General features: G+C 43.5%; 1 protein-coding gene across 1 annotated transcript; it reads left to right on the top strand.

Moving 5' to 3' along the window:
* The first annotated feature begins 10,471 nt into the window (after nucleotides 1-10,471).
* On the top strand, nucleotides 10,472-14,292 carry LOC116364480 (toll-like receptor 13). The gene is made up of 2 exons (XM_031817605.1): nucleotides 10,472-13,896; nucleotides 13,977-14,292. Exon 1 carries the CDS (start codon nucleotides 10,844-10,846, stop codon nucleotides 13,739-13,741), a length of 2,898 nt encoding a protein of 965 aa, XP_031673465.1. The 5' UTR covers nucleotides 10,472-10,843; the 3' UTR covers nucleotides 13,742-13,896; nucleotides 13,977-14,292.
* Nucleotides 14,293-14,649: the final 357 nt, after the last annotated feature.

Below are 14,649 nucleotides of genomic sequence, written 5' to 3'. Positions count from 1 at the left end.
CCCAACACTGACTCAGTACCTGTACCCCTGCACACTGACTCAGTAACTGTACCCCCGCACACTGACTAAGTACCTGTACCCCTACACACTGACTCAGTACCTGTAACCCTGCACACTGACTCAATACCTGTACTCCCACACACTGGCTCAGTACCTGTAACCCCGCACACTGACTCAGTACCTGTAACTCCGCACACTGATTCAGTACCTGTACCTCCACACACTGACTCAGTACCTGTACTCCCGGACACTGACTCATTACCTGTACCCCTGCACACTGACTCAGTACCTGTACCCCTGCACACTGACTAGGTACCTGTACCCCGGCACACTGACTCAGTACCTGTACCCATGCACACTGACTCAGTTCCTGTACCCCTGCACACTGACTCAGTATCTGTACCCCTGCACACTGACTCAGTTCCTGTACCCCTGCACACTGACTCAGTGGCTGTACCCCTGCACACTGACTCAGTATCTGTACCCCTGCACACTGACTCAGTACCTGTTCCTCCGCACACTGACTCAGTACCTGTACCCCTGCACACTGACTCAGTACCTGTACCCCTGCACACTGACTAGGTACCTGTACCCCTGTACACTGACTAGGTACCCTACCCCATGCACACTGACTCAGTACCTGTACCCCTGCACACTGACTCAGTTCCTGTACCTCCCAACACTGACGCAGTACCTGTACCCCTGCACACTGACTCAATACCTGTACTCCCACACACTGACTCAGTACCTGTAACCCCGCACACTGACTCAGTACCTGTAACTCCGCACACTGACTCAGTACCTGTACCTCCACACACTGACTCAGTACCTGTACTCCCGCACACTGACTCATTACCTGTACCCCTGCACAGTGACTCAGTACCTGTACCCCTGCACACTGACTAGGTACCTGTACCCCTGCACACTGACTCAGTACCTGTACCCATGCACCCTGACTCAGTTCCTGTACCCCTGCACACTGACTCAGTATCTGTACCCCTGCACACTGACTCAGTTCCTGTACCCCTACACACTGACTCAGTGGCTGTACCCCTGCACACTGACTCAGTACATTTACCCCTGCACACTGACTCGGTATCTGTACCCCTGCACACTGACTCAGTTCCTGTACCCCTGCACACTGACTCAGTATCTGTACCCCTGCACACTGACTCAGTATCTGTACCCCTGCACACTGACTCAGTATCTGTACCCCTGCACACTTACTCAGTACCTGTACCCCTGCACACTGACTCAGTATCTGTACCCCTGCACACTGACTCAGTACCTTTACCCCTGCACACTGACTCAGTATCTGTACCCCTGCACACTGACTCAGTACCTGTACCCCTGTATATAACCTCATTATTGTTATTCTAATTGTGTTACTTTTAATTATTACTTTTAATTTTAGTCTATATGGTAAATATTTTCTTTAGATCTGCATCCATTTCTTCAATGACCATGGAACATTTTATTGTTACTTTACTTTTGGAACCAAACTACCCATTAAATATTTACTTCTGTTACCTCGAGATACAATTCAACTGCAGGGTGAAAGGGAGGAAGATTGGAACAACCAAAAGGTATGAACTGCTGTTAGTTACCAAGGAGGAACCCATCTGACAAACAACAAGAAGACGAGAGACTCCATACTGTTTACAGCGTTCATAAGGGTTTTACTGTATCAAACCAACGTTCTACAGGGATCCACCGGAACCAAACTATTCTGACAATTATCTCAGTAGATTTGACTGACGTTGGAAGAGATGAGATCTATGTTTTCCCACCCTGCCGTCCTGTTCCTGTGGATTCAGAGTTCTAGTGGATGGATGCATCCTAAATGCCTTTCGGTTACTGGCCCAACGCTCTAACCACTAGGCTACCTGCCACCCAAATAATTAAACAATTAGCAACACATTTAGTTAAATAACTACCAGCTACATTTAGTTAAACAACTAGCAACACATTTAGTAAAATAACTAGCAACACATTTAGTTAAATAACTTGCAATTACATTTAGTTAAATAACTACCAGCTATATTGAGTTAAATAACTACCAGCTATATTGAGTTAAGCAACTAGCAACGATATTTAGTTAAACAGCTAGATTACATTTTTTATTTTATCTTTATTTAGCTACGCAAGTCAGTTACAATGTTGGCCTAGAAACAGTGGGTTATCTGCATTGTTCAGCGGCAGAACAACAGGTTTTTATCTTGTCACCTTTCGGTTACTGTCCCAACGTTCTAACCACTAGGCTACCTTCCGCCCTAAACAATTAAACAATTAGCAACATACTGAGTTAAACAACAAGCAACACATTTAGTTAAACAACTAGCAACTACATTTAGTTAAACAACTAGCAAGTACATTTAGTTAAACAACTAGCCACTATATTTAGTTAAACAACTAGCCACTATATTTAGTTAAAGAAACAATTAAACAATTAGCAATATACTTACTTAAACAACTAGCAACACGTTTAGTTAAACAACTAGCAACTACATTTAGTTAAACAACTAGCAACTACATTTAGTTAAACAACTAGCAACTGCATTTAGTTAAACAACTAGCAACTACATTTAGTTAAACAACTAGCAACTACATTTAGTTAAACAACTAGCAACTACATTTAGTTAAATAACTATCAACTACATTTAGTTAAACAACTAGCAACACATTTAGTTAAACAACTAGCAACTGCATTTAGTTAAACAACTAGCAACTACATTTAGTTAAACAACTAGCAACTGCATTTAGTTAAACAACTAGCAACTACATTTAGTTAAACAACTAGCAACTACATTTAGTTAAACAACTAGCAACTACATTTAGTTAAATAACTATCAACTACATTTAGTTAAACAACTAGCAACACATTTAGTTAAACAACTAGCAACTGCATTTAGTTAAACAACTAGCAACTACATTTAGTTAAACAACTAGCAACTGCATTTAGTTAAACAACTAGCAACTACATTTAGTTAAACAACTAGCAACTACATTTAGTTAAACAACTAGCAACTACATTTAGTTAAACAACTAGCAACTGCATTTAGTTAAACAACTAGCAACTACATTTAGTTAAACAACTAGCAACTACATTTAGTTAAACAACTAGCAACTACATTTAGTTAAACAACTAGCAACTACATTTAGTTAAACAACTAGCAACTGCATTTAGTTAAACAACTAGCAACTACATTTAGTTAAACAACTAGCAACTACATTTAGTTAAACAACTAGCAACTACATTTAGTTAAACAACTAGCAACTACATTTAGTTAAACAACTAGCAACTACATTTAGTTAAACAACTAGCAACACATTTAGTTAAACAAAAATAAAGAAGATGTAATTAAATAACTAGCAACTACTTCAGTTAAACAACTAGCAACAACATTTCTTAAACAAATAACAAAAGATTGAGTTGGTAACCTAGCAACTAGTATGTTTAACAGCAACTAGTATGTTTAACAGCTTGTGAAAGTTTATTTTGACATGTTTTTACGTCTTTCTTTCAGTTCCTGAAATGAAACATTCAGTCTGTAAAAAATACTATTGACATGAAAGACTTAAATGCCCGTGACAGATTTCAAAAGATACATGAGTCTCACTAAAATATCTGTAGATTGTAATAAAATATACATTGGAGTACAGTACTTAATTTAGGTTTTTTCTTTATAGAATTCTCTAGTAAATGTAAATTTCAAAAGAGGAAGTGTGTAACTTCTTAAATGAAGTTGTGCTCTTGACATTATTATTATTACTCTAAGGGCTGTAGTCCTCTTCAGAGCCCTGTGACATGCCTCTATAATGACATTATTACTCTGGGGCTGTAGTCCTCTTCAGAGCCCTGTGACATGCCTCTATAATGACATTGTTACTCTGGGGCTGTAGTCCTCTTCAGAGCCCTGTGACATGCCTCTATAATGACATTGTTACTCTGGGGCTGTAGTCCTCTTCAGAGCCCTGTGACATGCCTCTATAATGACATTATTACTCTGGGGCTGTAGTCCTCTTCAGAGCCCTGTGACATGCCTCTATAATGACATTATTACTCTGGGGCTGTAGTCCTCTTCAGAGCCCTGTGACATGCCTCTATAATGACATTATTACTCTAAGGGCTGTAGTCCTCTTCAGAGCCCTGTGACATGCCTCTATAATGACATTATTACTCTGGGGCTGTAGTCCTCTTCAGAGCCCTGTGACATGCCTCTATAATGACATTATTACTCTGGGGCTGTAGTCCTCTTCAGAGCCCTGTGACATGCCTCTATAATGACATTGTTACTCTGGGGCTGTAGTCCTCTTCAGAGCCCTGTGACATGCCTCTATAATGACATTATTACTCTGGGGCTGTAGTCCTCTTCAGAGCCCTGTGACATGCCTCTATAATGACATTATTTTTCTTGCCTAGTTAAATAAAGGTAAAATAAATTTAAAAAATGCAGGCAAACTTAAATCAGTTTTACCAAATCTTTACCAGCATGTCAAATGTGCAACCAGGGGAAAACATTTCAAGTACCACTTCTACTCCACACACAGAGATGAGTACTAAGCTCTCCCCCGCCCTCCATTTGGCATATATGGCCATATATGCTACGCTTCAGGACTGTTTTGTTAGCAAAAACTGGAACATGTTCCTGGATTCATCCTATGGCATTGAATAGTATAACACCTCAGTCATCGGCTTCATCAATAAGTGCATCGACAATGTCGTCCCCATGATGACCGTACATATCCAAACCAGAAACCATGGATTACAGGCAACATCCGCACTGAGCTAAAGGCTAAAGCTGCTGCTTTCAAGGAGCGGGACACTAATCCGGACGCCTATAAGAAATCTCGCTATGTCCTCAGCCGAACCATCAAACAAGAAAAGATGCTCGTCGGATGTGGCAGGGCTTGAAAACTATTACGGACTACAAAGGGAAAGCCAGTGAGCCCAGGGAACCTACCAGATGAGCTAAATGCATCGTGGAAAGCAGCACTGAAGCATCCACAAGAGCACCAGCTGTTTTGGATGACTTTGTGATAACACTCTCGGTAGCCAATGTGAGCAAGACCTTTAAACAGGTCAACATTCACAAAGCCGCGGGGGCAGATGGATTACCAGGACGTGTTCTCAAAGCATGTGTGGACCAACTGGCAAGCGTCTTCACTGACATTTTCAACCTCTCCCCTGACTGAGTCTGTAATGTTTCAAGCAGACCACCATAGTCCCTGGTGCCCATGGAAGTGAAGGAAACCTGCCGAAATGATTACCGCCCCATAGCAGTAGCCATGAAGTGCTTTTAAAGGCAGGTCATGGCTCACATCAACAGCATCCTCCCGGATACCTTAGACCCAATTAAATTAGCATACCGCCCAAACAGATCCACAGATGACGCAATCTCAATCGCACTCCACACGGCCCTTTCCCACCGGGACAAAAGGAACACATATGTGAAAATGCTGTCCTTTGACTACAGCTTAGTGTTCAACACAATAGCGCCCACGATGCTCATCACTAAGCTAAGGACACTGGGACTTTAATACCTCCATCTGCAACTGGATCCTGGACTTCTTGATGGGCCCTCCCCAGGTGGTAAGGGTAGGCAACAACACATCTGCCATGCTGATCATCAACACTGGGGCCCTCAGGGGTGTGTACTTAGTCCCCTCCTGTACTCCCTGTTCACCCATGACTGCGTGGAAAACATGACTCCAACACAATCATTAAGTTTACTGATGACACAACAGTGGTAGGCCTGATCACCAACAATGAGACAGCCTATAGGGAGAAGGTAAGACAACTGACAGTGTGGTGCCAGGAAAACAACCTCTCCCTTAATGTGAGCAAGACAACGGAGCTGATCGTGGACTACAGGAAAAGGCGGGCCGAACAGGCCCCCATTAAAATCAACTGGGCTGTAGTGGAGCGGGTCGAGAGTTTCAAGTTCCTTGGTGTCCACATTGCAAACAAACTATCATGGTCCAAATACACCAAGACAGTCGTGAAGAGGGCACGACAAAACCTATTCCCCTTCTGGAGACTGAAAAGATTTTGCATAGGTCCCCAATTTTAGTTCTACAGCTGCACCATCGAAAGCATCATGACCGGTTGTATCACCGCCTGATATGGCAACTGCTTGGCATCTGAACGTAAGGCGCTACAGAAGGTAGTGCGTATGGCCCAGTACATCACTTCGGCCAAGCTTTCTGCAATGCAGGACCTATAAGAGACTACAGTTTATTTGGTAAATATTTTCTTAACTCTGCTTGAACTGCACTGTTGGTTAAGGGCTTGTAAGTAAGCATTTCACGGTAAGGTCTACACAGTTGGTTAAGGGCTTGTAAGTAAGCATTTCACGGTAAGGTCTACACAGTTGGTTAAGGGCTTGTAAGTAAAAGCATTCCATGGTAAGGTCTACACAGTTGGTTAAGGGCTTGTAAGTAAAGCATTTCACGGTAAGGTCTATACTGTTGGTTAAGGGCTTGTAAGTAAAGCATTTCACCGTAAGGTCTACACTGTTGGTTAAGGGCATGTAAGTAAAGCATTTCACCGTAAGGTCTACACTTGTATGTGACAAATAAAGTTTGATTTGATTTGGTAATTGTTTATGCTCTTGACCAAGGCATCCAACCGAAATATGGAAACTGGCTTCTGTTTCTGTTTTTAAGTTAAATGCTATATATCCCTGGTCCCTTTTTTAGCATAACTTGTTACATAAGACCGAATCAAGCAGTTCGGTCACATTTGTCATTCAAAATGTCTACTAGTATTTGAGATTTGTTTTGTCAAATCTGATGAAGTCCTTTTAAGTGCTTTATAGGGAGTGTATTTTTTTCTGATTCATTTGAAATTACTTACAAATGATCATTTTTCAACTACTTAGAAATATTCCTATTTAAATTACAAAGATTACATCTTACATCTTTAAATTACTTCTTATTTAGAATTAATTATATTTAAATTACTTAGAGAAAAGCCTATACATTTTTTTCTTCCACATTTTTTTATCAGATCCTTTTTGTATTTTTCAACACCTAATCGCTAAAGCAAATGTTTGCATGTACATTTGAATATCGGAAGTTTACAAACAGCCAAATAAATTTAAACTCAGTTTTCACAATGTCTGAGATTTAATCCCAGTAATAATTCCCTGTTTTAGGTCAGTTAGGATAACAACTTTATTTTAAGAATGTGAAATGTCAGAATAATAGTAGAGAGAATGATTTATTTCAGCTTTTATTTCTTTCATCACATTCCCAGTGGGTCAGAAGTTTACATTCACTCAATTAGTATTTGGTAGCATTGCCTTTAAATTGTTTCACTTGGGTCAAATGTTTTGGGTAGCCTTCCACAAGCATCCCACAATAAGTTGGGTGAGTGTTGGCCCATTCCTCCTGTCGGAGCTGGTGTAACTTAGTTGGGTTTTTAGGCCTCCTTGGTCGCACACGCTTTTTCAGTTCTGCCCACGCATTTTCTATAGGGTTGATGTCAAGGGTTTGTGATGGCCACTCCAATACCTTGACTTTGTTGTCCTTAAGCCATTTTGCTACAACTTTGGAAGTATGCTTGGGGTCATTGTCCGTTTGGAAGCCCATTTGCGACCAAGCTATAACTTCCTGACTGATGTCTTGAGATGTTGCTTCAATATATCCACACTACCTCATGATGTCATCTATTTTGTGAAGTGCACCAGTCCCTCCTACAGCAAAGCACTCTCACATCATGATGCTGCCACCCCGGTGCTTCACAGTAGGGGTGGTGTTCTTCGGCTTGCAAGCCTCCCCTTTTTCCTCCAAACATGACTATGGTCATTATGGTCAAACAGTTCTATTTTTGTTTCATCAGACCAGAGGACATTTCTCCAAAAAGTACGATCTTCGTCCATGTGTGCAGTTGCAAACTGTAGTCTGTTTTTTATGGGAGTTTTTGAGCAGTGGCTTTTTCCTTGCTGAGCGGCCTTTCATGATATGTTGAGATAAGGCTCATTTTACTGTGGATATAGATACTTTTGTACCTGTTTCTTCCAGCATCTTCACAAGGTCCTTTGCAGTTGTTCTGGGATTGATTTGCACTCTTCTCACCAAAGTACGTTCATCTCTAGGAGACAGAACGCATCTCCTTCCTGAGCCATATGACGGCTGCGTGGTCCCATGTTGTTTATACGCTCATACTTGTCACGCCCTGACCGTAGAGATCCTTTTATTCTCTATGTTTGTTTGGTCGGGGTGACTCAGTTGGGAAAGTCTATGCTTTCTGGTTCTTTTTTTTTTATGATTCTCAATCAGGGACAGCTGTCTCTCGTTGTCTCTGAGTGGGAATCATACTTAGGCAGCCTTTTTTCCTTTTCTCATTTGTGGGTTGTTGTCTTTCGTTGAATGCATGTATTGCCTTACGGAGCTTCACGTTCGTTTTGTTGTTTATTGTTTTGTTGGCAACATTCTTTAAAATAAAGAAAAATGTACGCTCACCAACCTGCACCTTGGTCCGGTCATTTCCTTGAAGACGATTGTGACAAAACAACCCACCTCAAACGGACCAAGCAGCGTGGCCAGGAGGAGCAGACAGAGTGGACATGGGAAGACATTCTGGAAGGAAAGGGATCCTGGACGTGGGAGGAGATCCTGGCTGGAAAGGATCGCCTGCCGTGGAAGCAGGTGGAAGCAGCGAGGAAGGCGGAGGCAGCTAGTAAAGGGGCCCAGCGTTACACAGGGTCACGGCTGGCAAGGAAGACCGGGAGGCCACTCCAAAATATTATTTTTGGGGGGAGGCACACGGGGAGGTTGGCGGAGCTCACTCCCCGTGCTCACGGTCGGGAGCATGGTACTGGTCAGACCGTGTTATGCGGTGAAGCGCACGGTGTCTCCAGTGTGCGTTCACAGCCCGGAGCCAGCGCTCCGCATGTGTCGTGCTAGAGTGGGCATCCAGCCAGGACGGCTTGTGCCAGCACAGCGCTCCTGGTCTCCGGTGCGCGTCTTCGGCCCAGGGTATCTTGCGCCGGCTCTGATCACTGTGTCTCCGGTGCGCAATCACAGCCCAGTGCGTCCTGTGCCTGCGCTCCGCACATGCCGGATCAAAGTGGGCATTCAGTCAAGACGAGTGGTGACAGCTTTAAGCACCAGATCTCCAGTGCTCCCCCACAGCCTGGTTCGACCTGTGCCTGCTCCACAGACCAGGCCTCCAGTATGTCTCCCCAGCCTGGTGAGTCCTGTGCCTGCTCCCAGAACCAGGCCTCCAGTATGTCTCCCCAGCCTGGTGAGTCCTGTGCCTGCTCCCAGAACCAGGCCTCCAATATGTCTCCCTAGCCTGGTGAGTCCTGTGCCTGCTCCAAGATCCAGGCCTCCAGTAGGTCTCCCCAACCTGGTGAGTCCTGTGCCTGCTCCACGGGCCAGTCCGGGGCCTGCGGCGAGTGTCCCCAGTCCGGGGCCTGCAGTGAGGGTCCCCAGTCCGGGGCCTGCGGCGAGGGTCCTCAGTCCGGGGCCTGCGGAGAGGGTCCCCAGTCCGGGGCCTGCGGCGAGGGTCCTCAGTCCGGGGACTGCGGAGAGGGTCTCCAGTCCGGGGCCTGCGGCGAGGGTCCTCAGTCCGGGGACTGCGGAGAGGGTCCCCAGTCCGGGGTCGGCAACGAGGGTCCCCGCACCAGATGCGCCACAAAAGTGGGGGGAGCCAGAGGTGGAGTGGGGTCTGCGTCCTGCACCGGAGCCGCCACCAAGATAGATGCCCACCCGGACACTCCCCTATAGTGTCAGGTTTGCGGCAGGAGTCCGCAACTTTGGGGGGGGTACTGTCAAGCCCTCACCGTAGAGATGCTTTTATTCTCTGTTTGTTTGGTCAGGGTGTGACTCGGGTGGGAAAGTCTATGCTTTCTGGGTCTTTGTTTTTGACCAGGTATGATTCTCAATCAGGGACAGCTGTCTATCGTTGTGTCTGAGTGGGAATCATACTTAGGCAGCCCTTTTTCCTTTTCTCATTTGTGGGTAGTTGTCTTCGTTGAATGCATGTATTGCCTTACGGAGCTTCACGGTCGTTTTGTTGTTTACTGTTTTGTTGGCGACATTCTTTAAAATAAAGAAACATTTACACTCACCACACTGCACCTTGGTCCGGTCATTTCCTTGACGACGATTGTGACAGTACTATTGTTTGTACAGATGAACATGGCACCTTCAGGTGTTTGGGAATTGCTCCCAAGGATGAACCAGACTTGTGGAGGACTACAGTTTTTTTCTGAGGTCTTGATTGACATCCAATCCAATTAATATTTCATTACAATCTACAGACATTTGAGTCTAATCAGTCTTCTGAAATCTATCCCGTCCCAACAGGTCCTTCGTGTCAATTGTCATTTTTTATAGACAGTATTTTTGTTTTCAGGAACTGAAAGAGAGAGATGTAAAACAGGTCAAAATAGACTTTCACAAGCTGTTTAACATACAGTGTGACTGTGCTGTACAAACAGGATTCTGCTCCTCAGACACATTCAGACATCAACTGTGGCGGTCAGAGAACACGTTGCAGCTCTGCATTCAGTTCTTCATTGTCTGTGGGACATTTTATAGTTTCTTTACTTTTGGAACAAATCTAACCATAAAATATTTACTCCTGTTACCTTGAGATACAATTCAACTGCAGGGTGAAAGGGAGGAACATTGGAACAACCAAAAGGTATGAACTGCTGTTAGTTACCAAGGAGGAACCCATCTGACAAACAACAAGAAGACGAGAGACTCCATACTGTTTACAGCGTTCATAAGGGTTTTACTGTATCAAACCAACGTTCTACAGGGATCCACCGGAACCAAACTATTCTGACAATTATCTCAGTAGATTTGACTGACGTTGGAAGAGATGAGATCTATGTTTTCCCACCCTGCCGTCCTGTTCCTGTGGATTCAGAGTTCTAGTGGATGGATGCATCCTAAATGCCAGATTTATGACAGTAGTGAAGACTTGGGACACTTTCCCACCTGGACCTGCAGCCAACTACCTCATCATGCAGAACGTTACACTGCTGCCTGTCAAGATGTCACAGCCATCGAGGAGGATCTACTTGGACTTCCCCCTAATATCAATACCCTCTGCATATCTATGACACATGGTGAAAATAGATCCATGTCTCTGGGCTTTTTCTCTCAGTTTCAGGATCTGGAGTCTCTGTACATTATTGGTTGTTTTACTCAAATCCTTCCAACTGGGAACAGCCACCTTCCAAATCTACAACATATGTACTTGATAGATAAATGGGGAACAGGCTCTGGGTGCTGTGATTGTCATATTGGGCCCCATACATTCATAGATCTAGTTAAGTTATGTGATTTGACCATAAAGGGTTACAGGTTAACAGCAATGGCCCCAGATGTTTTCCATGGCATCCCTCAGTTACAAAGTCTAATCATTAGTGAACCCTGTGTAGATGATTTGTCAGAGATACTATGCAGAATAATGAATATAAAGGCACTTATAGAGCTAAAAATAGAAGCACCAGAGATACAATCGATAAACCAATCAAACTGCTCCATTTTAACTACCAACGAAAGCATGACACCTGTTTTTAACAATCTAGCGAGGGTTGACTTCTCATTTGGTGAAGTAACACATATAGAAGAAGGTTCACTGGCTTGGCTCCAGAACCTCACAATGTTAACATTGGCTTTCAGCCAGGAAGTCCTACTGGACCTTCCCCTGTCTGGGATAAAACAAATCCAGGTCTTCAGTTGCTCTGGGATCAATGTCATTGATATTGAAAGAATCTGTAATGTAGTGTTTTTGCTTTCAATCAAGAAAATATATGTAAACAATTTCAATACAAGCAGCCTCTCTATGTCCAGTGTTGAGTTGTGCACTGGGCTAGAATATATGCATTTAAGTGGACCTTTGTCTTTCCATCCTACTACTCATTTGGATTGGCATTTTATTTCCAGTCTCAAAAAACTTAACGAATTAGACATAGATTTCCTGAGAGATAAAAACCCTGAGATTTGCTCCTTCCAAAAACAACCAATCACATGGTTAACAAAACTAACTTTGTTAATCAATATACAAATGCTTTTTGCTAAACAATTTATCTGTCTTGTTAAGCTGCAGTATCTGGATATAAAACAGAATTTAATTTCAAACATTGAAGACTTTGCTTTCCTGGGATTGACAAATCTGGAGTCCTTGGACATTACAAGTAATAACATAACACAGATAAATGCAAACACATTTGATGGTTTACATAGTTTGACATGGTTAGACCTCAGGAACAATCCACTTATTCACAACATTGAGGCGATGTCTTTCACACACCTCATGTCTCTTAGACAAGTGTTTCTCGGGCAAGTGCACAATCCACTAACAGAACCTGTGATCAAGCTGAATCTGACACTTATATTTGGTGGAATTCTGAGTCAGCTGACTCATCTGTACATTAGTTCAGCTATGAGGCCAATGCAGTTGACTATCGGCAGTAACATCACATCTAAACAGAATCTGAGTCTCCAGCTCAAAGGCCAGACAGTGTCATTTCAGGACTGTGACAGACCTTTCTTTCAGTCTGTAACCCATCTTCATGCTGATGCTGAAGAATTCCTTTGTGGATCTGAATTCATGGGAAAGTACTTCACGTCTGTGGAGACATTTGACTACAGATCGAAGCTTTCAGCTAAAAGGGTTGATTTATCATCAATTAATCAGCTGATTCACCTGAGGAAACTGACTCTACAAGAGGTGGATCTTTTAACACAGCGTTCTGCCGACATCATTTTTCACAACTTGACCAAACTGGAGGTTCTGGAAATGTACCACTGCAGGATTTACTCTTTAGAGGGGAGTTTAACTAAAGACTTGAAATCTTTGAAAAGAGTGTATTTGCTTATAGAGAACATTTATAATGTATTCTATAGCTTTACTGAACCTCTCTCTAGCCTTAAGCATTTGACATTTGATAATTTACAGATGTTTTGCAGTTGTGACAATGCTTGGCTCATTACATGGGCAAAGGGGTGCAGGCAGGTTGAAGTGATCATGCTTGGTCCGTATGCTAAAACCGGTATGTATGCTTTGGAGGACTTGATATGCTTGTCGGACAATGGAATAGACACACCTAATTTTGTCAAGTACACAGAAGCCAACTGCACAACAGAGGTTGGATTTGTGCTCTTTGTTGCGACTGGCCTGGGAGTCCTGTTCTTCATGCTGGTGGTGTTGGTCCATAACCTGGCCGGCCCCTACCTCCTCCCCCTCTACCACATCACCCTTGGCTGGCTGTTAGAAGCCATGCGATCCAACACCAGGGGGCGCTACCACTACGATGTGTTTGTCTCCTATAGCGGGAAGGACGAGCGCTGGGTGGTGGAGGAGCTGCTACCTAATCTGGAGCAGAGGGGGCCTCCTTTCCTGCGCCTCTGTCTGCACAGCAGGGACTTCCAGCTGGGGAAGGACATTGTGGAGAACATCACAGACAGCCTCTACCGGAGCCGCCACACCCTCTGCCTAGTCAGCCGCCACTACCTACGCAGTAACTGGTGCTCTCTGGAGATGAAGCTGGCCACCTACAGGCTGCAGGTGGAGCAAAGGGACATCCTCCTCCTGGTCTTCCTAGAGAAGATCCCCCCTCGCCGGCTGTCTGCCCACCACAGGCTGGCTCGCCTGCTGAAAACCAGAACTTATCTGGACTGGCCCCAGGACCCTAATCAGCACCAGGCATTCTGGGACAGACTGTGGGCTAAACTGAAACCTCAGACTGAGCATGAGATCAGAGGTTGATGTTGAACCTTGTGGACTGAAGATAGACATCAGCGGTTGATGTAGAACCCTGTGGACTGAAAAGTGACATCAGAGGTTGATGTAGAACCTTGTGGACTGAAGCATGAGATCAGAGGTTGATGTAGAACCTTGTGGACTGAAGCATGAGATCAGAGGTTGATGTAGAACCTTGTGGACTGAAGCATGAGATCAGAGGTTGATGTAGAACCTTGTGGACTGAAGCATGAGATCAGAGGTTGATGTTGAACCTTGTGTATAGAAATCAGATGTTGATTTTGAACCTTGTGTTATTGCTGATGCAATGTTGACACATATATTGAGCTGTTGAATTTGTTGTTAAAAGTCCTCCATACAAAATGTCTACCACTGTTTGAAATTTGTTTTGTCAATTCCTTTTAAATGCTCTGTCTGGAGTGTACTTTTTGTGATTCATCTGAAATGACTTTTAATAGCCTTATTTAAATTGCTCATAAAAAAGCCTAAACATTTTTTAAATTCCCTAAATTTTATCAGATCCTATTTGTATTTTTAAACACCTAATTGCTAACACATATCTTTGTTTGTATATTTGTTGCTAAGAGGAACTGAAAAAGGGTGTGACTACTGTGTACTGCAGTGAATGACAAAACATACATGTCCAATGACCATGAAGCAGCTATTAATGACTATACATGAATGACCAATGACCATGAAGCAGTTATTAATGACTATACATGAATGACCAATGACCATGAAGCAGTTATTAATGACTATACATGAATGACCAATGACCATGAAGCAGTTATTAATGACTATACATGAATGACCAATGACCATGAAGCAGTTATTAATGACTATACATGAATGACCAATGACCATGAAGCAGTTATTAATGACTATACATGAATGACCAATGACCATGAAGCAGT

This window comes from Oncorhynchus kisutch, unplaced genomic scaffold (genome assembly GCF_002021735.2).
Source record: "Oncorhynchus kisutch isolate 150728-3 unplaced genomic scaffold, Okis_V2 scaffold1093, whole genome shotgun sequence".
NCBI lineage: Eukaryota > Metazoa > Chordata > Actinopteri > Salmoniformes > Salmonidae > Oncorhynchus > Oncorhynchus kisutch.
The sequence above is the reverse complement of the archived record's forward strand: the minus strand, read 5'-3'. Positions and strand labels throughout refer to the sequence as shown.